Source organism: Octodon degus, unplaced genomic scaffold (assembly GCF_000260255.1).
Source record: "Octodon degus isolate 3935 unplaced genomic scaffold, OctDeg1.0 scaffold00073, whole genome shotgun sequence".
NCBI classification, from domain to species: Eukaryota; Metazoa; Chordata; class Mammalia; order Rodentia; family Octodontidae; genus Octodon; species Octodon degus.
Window position 1 is genome coordinate 1,860,374 of NW_004524649.1, and position 11,097 is coordinate 1,871,470.

The following is an 11,097-nucleotide window of genomic DNA, read 5'->3' on the forward strand; positions in this document are numbered from 1 at the left end:
CTCAGCCCACCAGGGGGCGCGGCTGGCTGGCATGTGGTGCTGGGGGATTGAACCGCGGTCCCTGTGCTTTAGACAAGCTTGTTCCAAGTAGGTGCTTTAGACCACTGAGCCATCTCTCCAGCCCCCTTACTAACTTTTAACAAGGGCCCATACATTTTTTTTTTTTTTTTTGTCTTTTTGAGACAGGGTCTTGCTCTGCAGCTCAGGCTGGCCTTGAGCTCACTTTATAGCCCAGGCTGGTCTTGAACTAGTAGCAGTCTTCCTGCCTCAGCCTCCTGAGTGCTGGGATTACAGGCATGCACTACTATGCCCATCAAGCACCCATACAGCCTCAGGCTTAAACTACTCATGACCTGGCTAAGATGGTAGTGATCTAATTCCTTAATTGTCAAGAATAGTTTGAATACTGTTGAACTTTTGGTTACACGGTTATGTTGGTTTTGAGAAGTATAATCAGTTTCGCTAGAAATGGGCAGTGTCTTGATGGCCTAAGCCTTTAAAAAATGATATGAAAATCCACATCTCCTGAGAAGTAGATAAAGAACATTGATTGTCCAGACAAATACAATTTTATCATTAATGGCAAGGTATTTTTTTTTTCCCTCTATCTTGTCTTCTTGTGAGAGAAATAAATTTTGTTTTTTAATATCATCCAGTTTCACATTTAGAATCTCTATTAGGTTTCTTTCTTTTTTAATTTTTCTGTTAGGTTTCTGACAGCAGGTAATTCTTAGAATTAAGGAAGTGCATATGTCATGGCTGGGTCCATAGCTGCTTGGCCTGTGGCCCTGGGCCCGTGGAGAGAGTACATCATGGTGGAAGCATGTGGCGGAGGGAAGCTGCTCACTGCATGGTGGCCAAGAAGTGATCAGAGAGGAAGGGCCAGGTCCTGAAGTCCCCTGAAAGAGCAAATTAGTGACCTAACTTCCTCCCGCTGGACCCCACCTCTGAAGTTCTTACCACCTCCCAGAGTACAATCAGATGGAGACCAAGCCTTCAACACATGAACTTTTGGGGGACATTTAATTTCACACGAGACATGCTTTATTATTCCAACATCAATTGTAACAACTTTTGTACCTAGCTGCCTACCACAGAGGCTCATTAGAGGCTCAGCACCCAGTTTTCACTGGGGTGTGGTCATGCAGGCATCTCCTGTATAGCACATACGTGAATTCTAGACCCACAGAAGCAAGGTGGTTCAGCATATAGCCCATTATTTGTTTAAGCAAAGTGAGCCCCTCTTAGCAGTGGGGGGCATGGGGGGCATGGGGAGCTACCCAGATATTCCAAACATGAGCCAGGGGCTGACTTGCTAAGGAGAGTCCAGCCTGCCTTGCAAGCCTGTTCTTTTCTGTGGGATGATGTAAGACACAGACAGGAGCTCAATTGAGGTAAATTGATGGTTTGTGTGTTCGTGTATTTACCAGATGACAAAGAACACACATATGCCAAGCACAGTGTGAGGGACAGTGGGGTAAAAGGAGAAGCCGTGGGCTGGTTCTCAGCAAAGCATGTAACCCAGTGAGGGTGATGGAAAGTAAACACTTACCAAGCCACATCTGGTTAAGAATTGGTTAGAAAGGAGAGGGCCATCTTAGGGGAGAGAAGGGACAGGCATTTCCTTTTGAGGGCAGTTGAGTGGATCCCAGAAGTGACATTTAAGGGGATCAAAAGAAAAAAAATGTGTAGGTAAAATCCACAACTGGGACAGGGTAAGATGAAGAGGATATGATGGGGTATTTCATGTAGAGCTGTTATCTGGAGTTTGCGGTTTTTGTTGGCGTCTGCTGAGTGTCAGAGGGTGATATTTAGGATTAGTGGTAGGGATGGATGCCACTTCCTGACATGGGGGGCATGGTGGGGTGTGAAGGCTTTGGGAACAAAATGATGCATTCCCATTCATTCATTTACATTCCATTCCTCCCTCTCCTCCATCTCTCTTGTCTGTCTGAGAACAAGGTGTTGACAGGGTCATGCTTCCCTAGGACATCTGAGGGAAGCTCCTTCCTTGCCTTTCTCTGATGTCAAGTGCTGGCTGGCAGTGCTTGAGATTCACTGGATGTGTCCCTCCTCTTCCAGCATGGTCACATGGCTGCACCCCCTCTGCATCTGTCTCTGTGGCTCTTTTCTCCTTCTTCTTCTTCTTCTTCTTCTTCTTCTTCTTCTTCTTCTTCTTCTTCTTCTTCTTCTTCTTCTTCTTCTTTCTTCTTTCTTCTTTCTTCTTTCTTCTTCTTTCTTCTTCTTTCTTCTTCTTTCTTCTTCTTTCTTCTTCTTTCTTCTTTTTTTTTTTTTTTGGTGGAACCAGGGATTGAACTCCAGCCCTTGCGCTTGCCAGGGAAGCGCTTATTTCATTGAGCCATCTCCCTGGCCCCTCTTCTTCTTAGAGTGCACCAGTCAGTGCATTAAGGGCACAGCGTGCCCCTTGATGACTTCATCACTAGTTGCATCTGCAGCAACCCTATTTCCAAATAAGGTCACATTGTGAAGTACTGAGGATTACGATTTCTTACTGGGGGGGGGGGAGAAACAATGCAATCCACAGAAGTTAGCCTCCACGGCCCCTTCAAGATGTGTGTCCTTCCATCGTGCAAAATGCATTCATATGTTCTCATTATCCCCAAAGCTTCAACCTATTTCATTATGCCCTAAAATTATATTTAGGTATCAACTCACGACATCACTCATCTTAGTATGTAAATCATAAAAATTAGGTATAAGATGTACTGAGAGGAAAGCAAATATATTTTGAGAAAAATTTTTTAAAAAATCAGGTATAGGTGGGGCACAAAATATGGCTTGTCAGGATGGTTCCTTACCATCTATAAACCTATAAATTATGAACATAGTTGTCAAAACACAATGATAGGACAGACACAGGACAGACATTTCTGAGTCAGATGTAAGCAAGTTCAGATACGGTCTTGGGGGTGAGCCCTAATGTGGTCTGACTGGTGTTCTGCAGGGGTAGGTGGCATGTGAGGACACATAAGAAGGCCAGGTGGTGATGGTGGCAGGGTGGAAGGATACAGCTCAAACCAAGGTGCACCAAGGGCCTGCAGCCACTGACAAAAGCTAAGATGAGGTCAGAAGGGATTCTAACCGGAATCTCAGTGGTAGTGTGGCCCTGTTGACACCTGGGTCTTGGATCCCAGGCCTCCAGAACTGTGACAGAAAGAATTTCCATGGTTGTTTGTCACATCACCCCTAGGAAACTCACACGTGGTATCAGGCACTTAATGTGGCTGAGCTTTTAATAGGAAGCGGGCTGGCCCTGCCTCTAGGGCACGCTGGGACAGGGACTGAGACTGGGCGTGGTGGCACGCACCTGTAATACCAGCTCTTGGGAGGCTGAAAACAGGAGGATCACTACATGTCTGATTTGTGTAGTGAGACCCTGTAGACCCTGTACTAAATATGTTAAAAAAAAAAAAAACCAAAGGGAAAAATTTCCACCAGGAGAGAGAAGCGAAGGTGCAAGGAGATGAAAGATGGTCAGGGAGTTGTGTGCTTATCCATCTTGGGCCAGCGGAAGGCTGCTTAGTATGGAAGGAGCGCTAGTATTGATTGAAGGTGGGAAGGACCAGTGTTTCTCAGCAAACTTTACAGGGTGGTGCTTTATCTGTCTCTTACTTGTGGCATGCCCTGGGGCTGTGGTAGCCTTGTTAGTAGGGGGATGGTGAAAGGGCTGAGGAGCTAAAAATCAAGGAGGAGGGTGGGTGCCACAGGACCTCCAGCATCTGCTAGTGATTGAGGTGTGGCTTCTACATTTGGAATAGAAGGGATGTGCACATGTGCAGGTGTGTGTTACTATGCTCATGTCTGTATATGTCTACAAGTTTATGTGCATGCTGATCTGTGTGTCCATGCATGTGTGTGCAAAAGCATGCGCATCTGTGTTCCTGTGTGCATGTGTTTACACCTTTGAGTGTGTGGATGTGTGTTATATGTGGTCATGCACAGCCAGGGTGTGCTCACTTGGCCCAGCACTGACCCTCATGCCTTATCTCGTCTCCCTCAGCTTTGCCTGCTCAGGACTCCACCTGTCTCCAAGTGGAAGAAGCCGGAGCTCATGGGTCGCCAGCTCCCTGTTCCTGGGTAAATAAAAGATCCCATTAGCCCCTAAAGAACCCTACTGTGCCAGAGGCTGGGCTCATCCCTTTCTATGACCTGCCTGGACTTTCTTGATCTTACACACAGCGCTGATCCCCAGCCTGCCAAGAAGAGCTGGATCTCATGCAGCCCAAGTAATGATCCTGCCCTCTCATTTGGGCCCTCTTCAAGCTGCTAAGAGCCAAGAGGGAAGAAAAGCAAGGATATAAAAGCCATCATTGCTTCTTGGGCTTCATGGTCTCATTGGGTAGTTTATTTGCCATGTATTTCTCTGTACTATGCTCAGGTCTGCTGGTCTGTGAAGGTAGGCAGGCTACATCTGCAAGGTCTTGTTGGCTAGTTGTAGGTAGGGAAGTTCTTTCATGAAGTAAAGGTTTTTTGACATGAGTTAGAGCCTTTTACTTGGGGAGTGGTGAGTAGATTTCTAATTCTTATTTGTGGGTGAACCCAGAACCTAGCGCAGTGATGGTGAACCTTTTAGAGCTCTCGGAGATAACAAACACCCAGCTGTGGCATGCATGCCATAAGTTTGCCACCCCTGGCTTAGTTTATGCTCAGCATGTACTTGGCCTCTCAGCTATACCCATCCCCTAAGAGATTAAAATTGGGATGCTATAGTTCAAGGCCAGATTAAAGAGACTGCAAATCTTCTTTGTGGGTTATTCTTTTCCTACTCCCGCCAGCCCTAGCATACTCTTGCATTTTGGTGGGGGCGCGGCCGCTGGCTAAGCTAGGGTGGATGTGTGTTTTAGAAACCACTCACCTTTACGGATGTGGCTGTGATGTTTAGTCCAGAAGAATGGGTGTTTTTGGATTCTGCTCAGAGAAGTCTGTATAGAGATGTGATGCTGGAAAACTACAGCAACCTGGCCTCCATAGGTAAGGCTCACCTCAATGCTTCCTTCACACACTCAGGAGACCACTGTGGCATCTAGGAACTGTGTGGGTGTGGAAAATCAAGAGGTGGAAAGACAGATGCGTGCAGCCCCATGACATGTACACCCCTGGGAGTCCCTGTGGATGTGAAGGTCTGTCTACAACTCTGTTGCTCCAGGATTCTCCAGGGTTCTGGGCTTCTCAAGAGTGGTTCTGAGCCAGACTCTGGGTTTTGGGGACTAGTTAGCTTGGTATCCTCTGTGTTCCAGTGATGCTCCTGAGCGAAAGAGCTTTGCTGTGTCCATCAAAATTTAGGCAGCTGTTCCCATCTCCAGAGCCCCTGAAGACTTGAGAATATTGGCCATGGTGTCCATGGCCAGGCATTGGCAGCCCACCATGTATCATTTTTTCCTCTGAGCAGATCAACTATGCAAAACCAGCACAGTATCCTATATGGAGAAAAGAGAAGAGCTGTGGAGCATCAAGAGAGGAATCTTCTCAGGTGAGCACCATGAGAACCAAGCTAGCACTGGCTCTGGTTGAAAAGAGGAGCCACAGTGGAATAAGTGCTTCCCTGGCAAGCATAAGCGGCTGAGTTCAATTCCTGGTTCTGCCAAAAATAAATAAATAAATAAATAAATAAATAAATAAATAAATAAATAAATAAATAAATGAGTTCTTTGTTTAAAAAAAAAAAGGAGCCACAGATTTAGGAACTGTTGCTAGGGAAGTACTTTCAGGGCCCTTGACCAAGCAGGCTGTTTGGTTGAGCTCTTTTAGTAAATTCCACTTGGTTTCCTCTTTCTTATCTCTAATACTTTCCTGTGATTCCATAGAAGTACTTATTTCTTGTCTTCATTTTAAGCATTTCTATGTGTATGCTTTATCTAGGTCCTCCCACTATGTATCCTTGCTAATATTTCTGCATAATTCTCAATCTTAGTAGAACCCTTTCTCAACAAGTTGTCTACTATGATTTTCATCCCTTGATTTTATTATTACAGAGCTCCTTTCTCAGTCTAAAGCCTTAAAATTCTGCTTTATGCTTATCTCTACAGCAAAACCTCACATGTGCCTTGCTTACATTTTTGATCACTTTGATCGTACAATTCTCCGTGCCTTTAATCTATACCCCTAATTCATTTCAGAGCCACAACTTCAACCCCAAGAGTCAATTGCAAGCCAAGATATTTTTGCAGAGATTCTGTCCATTGGCAGGAAAAGGGTAAGATTCATACGGGATTATTCTCATTCCTCTATAGTAGGAAATGTCTAAGCTTGCTGTAGGTTAGAGAAACTACACAAGAGCCCTGAGATATTTATTGGAAATGGTGCTTACCTAGGAGAAAGTGGGTTAAGAGACAATCTGTGAATGTCATGAATTGATAGAAAACTAAGTGTAGTGCTACATGTCTTGTGTCTTGGTGCTAGAGTGTAGTTCACTGGCAGAGCACTTGCCTAGTATGCATAAGGCCTTGGGTTCCATCTGTGGCACTGAAAACAAAAAGATATGTCTTCACAGAGTTCTCAAAGTACACATTATCACAAGTTATCCTCAGCACCAAGCATTTAACATTTATTTTGGCTTTAAACAATGCAGAATATCTCTTCATCTAAGAAGCCCCATGAAAGTAATGAAAAGATCAATTGTTTTGGCAGAGAATTCACCCTGTCCCATTGAAGGGAACTTTGGGTAGAAACCGTATAGTATAGACTTACTGAAATGGTAAGATTCACATAAAGAAATGGTCCACCCCTATAGTCATTTGGCACAGAAAGAATATCTCTGAATAAGACCTTTAATCTTTCAATCCTCCTTAATCAACAGGACCAACTTCAGTGTAGAGAAAAACTCTACAAATATACAACATTGGGAAAACCATTTAGCAGTGTACAACCACTTTGTCACTACCAGGGAGTTTTTGCTGGAGAGGCCTCCTATGAAAATCAGGAGAACAAAAAATCCTTCTTCCAGGATGCTCCTGTAATGACACCTGAAAAAATACATAGCATGGAGAAAACCTATGCATGCAACCAGTGTGAAAAGTCCTTTCAATACAGCTGTGATCTCATGAGGCATGAGAAAACACACACTGCAGAAAAGTTCTTTGAGTGCCAGAAGTGCAGGCAAGCCTTTAAGTATTCTTCAAACCTACGGCGGCACCTAAGGACCCATACTGGAGAGAAGCCCTTTGAATGTGGTCAGTGTGGGAAAACCTTCACCAGGAATTTCAACCTGGTTTTGCATCAGAGGAATCATACAGGAGAGAAACCCTATCTGTGTAAGAACTGTGGGAAAGCATTCAATCAACCATCATCTCTCAGGAGCCACATGCGAACACACACTGGAGAAAAGCCCTTTGAATGCAGCCACTGTGGGAAAGCATTCAGGGAGCACTCATCACTTAAGACACATCTGCGTACCCACACAAGGGAGAAGCCCTATGAGTGCAACCAATGTGGGAAACCCTTCCGCACTAGCACACACCTGAATGTGCACAAGAGAATCCACACTGGGGAGAAGCTATATGAGTGTGGGACCTGTGGGCAGGTCTTGAGTCGCCTTTCTACCCTGAAGAGTCATATGCGAACTCACACTGGGGAGAAGCCCTACACCTGCCAGGAATGTGGGCGGTCCTTCAGTGAGCCCTCATCCCTCAGGAAACATGCAAGAACTCACACTGGGAAGAAGCCATATACCTGCCAGGAATGTGGGCGGGCCTTTGGGCAGTCTTCACACCTCATAGTGCATGTGAGAACCCACATGGTAGGGAGACCCTACCCATGTAATCAGTGTGAGAAAGCCTTCAGGCAAAGCTCATCACTCACTCTGCACAAGAGGACTCACAGTGGGCAAGAGAGCACCAAGCAAAGTGGCCTCTCCTTGTCAGTGTCTCAGACCTGCACTGGTTTCCTTGGCAGTTGACATCCTGTTTTATAAAAATATAAACATTTTGGACTACCTTGTTTCTTATGATACATATTAACCTGTATTTGTTTCATGTTTCAATGTGTAGTCTGTCCCAGGGATCTGCAGGTTCTGCATCTGTGAATTTAACCAATTGCATATTGAAAATAGCAGGACAGAGTTGCATATGTACTGAATACTGTATAGACATTTCTTCTTGTTATAATTTCCTAAACAGTGCAGTATAGCAACCATATACACAGCATATACACTGTATTAGGTACTAGTCATCCAGAGATGGGAAGGGCTGGGGATTTGGCTCAGTGGTAGACTGCTTGCCTAGCAAGCTGGAAGCCCTGGGTTCAGTCCTAGGCACCAAAAACAAAAAACAAAAAACAAAACCCACAGAGATGGGAAGGTGTGCATAGATTATATATAAGCACTACACCAGTTTAGGTAAAGGTCTAGAGCATCCTTGGATTTTGGTGTCTGAGGGGGTTGCTGAAACATATCCCTGTGGAAACTGAGGAATGACTATGTATTTTCATTCTGGTTTAATTCTAATGTCTTTACTTCCATTATTACTTGTTCTTCTACCATGAGCTATTTGGAATTAAATACCAGTACACAGATACATTTTCATGGAGATATAATTATAACAAAGTGCATAAATCACAACTGCAGTTGCATTTAACAGATAATATATTTGTGTTTAACCAACACTGTATTCAAGGCTTAGAATGTTAAAATTCCTGCATGTTGTATGGTGATTTCTCAATTGCTTTTTTGATGTTTGGTTTCTAATTTCATTACATAGGAGCAGAGTATATACTTTTTATGTTACTGAATTTTAAGTATTGACAGATCTGCTAGTTGTAAACCAAAATTGGCCCTTCCTTACAAAAGAAAGTTTTTTGTTGTTCACTTTGAGTATATGCACTATTTCAAACTCTATTTCTCCTACTTAGAAGGCTGTATTGCTCAGTCCTAGATAGTAGAATTATTAGAAGATACTGTGTGTAATTCTGGAAAAACACACTGCACAGGTGTGATTTAATTTGGCTAGATATCTTCACTTCTGCTTCAAGCACTAATGATGTTCAGAGCTAGAGGAGGTAGTCCTATGACTACCATTAGGGTAGACACCACAGGCTAAGAAGGAAATGGCCAGAAGAGTCTCAATTTTCTTGCTTCCCTAATCTTAAAAAATAAAAAATAAAAATAAAATAAAACTAGAGAGAATGATAATGAATTTTTGTGTAAGTTCGCCAGCCCTATGTTATTCTCCAGTCTTATTACATGGAAAAAAAAGAAAAACGCTGTTTAGTGGTTCAGGTAAAGGGTGGAGGGGAAAGGAAGTGGGCATATTTCAACTTAATGCAATTCCTAACTGGTGTACTTAGTATACATGAATTTATATAAACACTTAATCAGTGGTTGAAATCACTGCATTCTACCTATGGCCATTAGATTAAGCATATTATTTGTGTTGAAAAATATGAATACATTTATAATCTTTTATTTACCATGATTATGTATTATTCAATAAACTTTGTAATTCTGTCAGTTTTTAAATTTGTGGATAGGGGCCGGGGAGATAGCTCAGTAGAATAAGTTCTTCCCTGGCAAGCACAAGGGCCTGAGTTCAATCCCTGTTTCTGAAAAAAAAATTGTGGATATTTTTGAAGCAATAGAATTAAAAACTTTTTGACATTTCATATGTTTCCAGAAAATTATTTTTATTTTTTATTTTTTTTTCAGAACCGTGAATTGAACTTAGGTCCTTGTGCTTACCAGGCAAGTGTTTATTCTACTGAGCCATCTCCCCGGCCCCTATTTTTATTCTTATAAATTTACCCTTCATAGGGGCTGGGGAGATGGCTCAGTAGAATAAGCACTTCCCTGGCAAGCGCAAGGGCCTGAATTCAATCCCCGGTTCCGAAAAAAAAAAAAAATTTACCCTTCGTGATGACCATTCAACCGTTCCTCACAGTGATAGCTGATACTTAGTGCTCACTGTTGACCAATACCAGCTACTCCTCAAAGCTTTGCATCATTTAGTCATGACAGTGACACCTTGAGGTTGGTATTGTCACCTCCAATCCACACATGAGGAATCTGAGGCCCATATTAATGTGAGTTGATGAAGGTTACCCATGTGGAAGGTTTTGATATTTGAAGTCTGGCTCTTTCTGGTTCTGTATTTAACCCTGTCTCTGTAGAGCTTTCTGTTAAAATTGTTGTAATTGAGTTAAAAGTTCATAAGTCTTACTGTGCAACTTGATTAATTTTATGTTTATACCATGCACTACTCCCACTGAAACATAAAACACTTCCATCACTGCAGAGTCTGCTTCCCCATCCTAAGGTTACTGCTGTTCTGACTTTCATCACTATAGATTTGTTTTTCCTAAAAAAAAATAAATAAATAAAATAAATAAAATAAAAATTTTAAAAAATGATTTGTTTTTCCTGTTCATGGAAATGAAGCTATACATCAGCTCCCTATGTCTTTTTCCCATTTAATATAAATTTGGTGAAGTTGAGTTGCATTATTATCACATAATTGGGTTTTTTAAAAAATTTGTATTTATTTCTGTGTGTGTGTGTGTGTGTGTGTGTGTGTGTGTGTCTAGCTCAGCCCACCAGGGGGCGGGGCTGGCTGGCATGTGGTGCTGGGGGATTGAACCGCGGTCCCTGTGCTTTGCTAAGCTTGTTCTAAGTAGGTGCTTTAGACCACTGAGCCATCTCACTAGCCCCCACATAATTGTTTTTAGTTGGACAACAGTGCATGGTCTAAATATACCACAGTTAAAAAATTCCATGCCTCAGTCCTGTGCTATAAACCAGAAGGATCCTAGGACTGCATGCTTTGCTCCCTGAGCACATGCGCTACCCCAGCTGATGCTGTCTTCACTCCTGCTGTCTCCAAAACACAGGAGAACAGAGGTGACAACCAATAGGCTGTCCTGATCCAAGAAGAGACTAGTCCCCAAGAGGGAGAATTGTGCTTCAAGACTAAAGTGTTACCTTACTACAGGAAAAGGATGATGGTGAAGCAAGGCAACAGAAGATCCTTAAGGTTTCTCATCTTGCCTAAGGCACATCAAGGGGAAACAAATGGAAAAGAAAGCAAATACCAGGTGGTGGAACTCTATGAGGAGATAAGAGATGAAGACTCTAGGTATGCTCAAAGTTCA

The 11,097-nt window shown here is 43.0% G+C and overlaps 1 protein-coding gene across 3 annotated transcripts in view; it reads left to right on the plus strand.

Moving 5' to 3' along the window:
- Positions 1–11,097, plus strand: part of Znf333 (zinc finger protein 333) — a 26,510-nt gene extending 15,413 nt beyond the window's left edge. For 2 of the 3 annotated variants that reach the window (XM_023720244.1, XM_023720245.1), the window contains exons 5-9: positions 4,022–4,098; positions 4,866–4,992; positions 5,411–5,491; positions 6,138–6,214; positions 6,818–7,992. In XM_023720244.1, the coding sequence (XP_023576012.1) occupies positions 4,022–4,098; positions 4,866–4,992; positions 5,411–5,491; positions 6,138–6,214; positions 6,818–7,915 (1,460 nt within the window). In that variant the 3' untranslated portion in view covers positions 7,916–7,992. Of the gene's footprint in view, positions 1–4,021; positions 4,099–4,865; positions 4,993–5,410; positions 5,492–6,137; positions 6,215–6,817; positions 7,993–10,836 lie in introns of those variants that run through there. The other variant, XM_023720246.1, reaches the window with a different exon arrangement.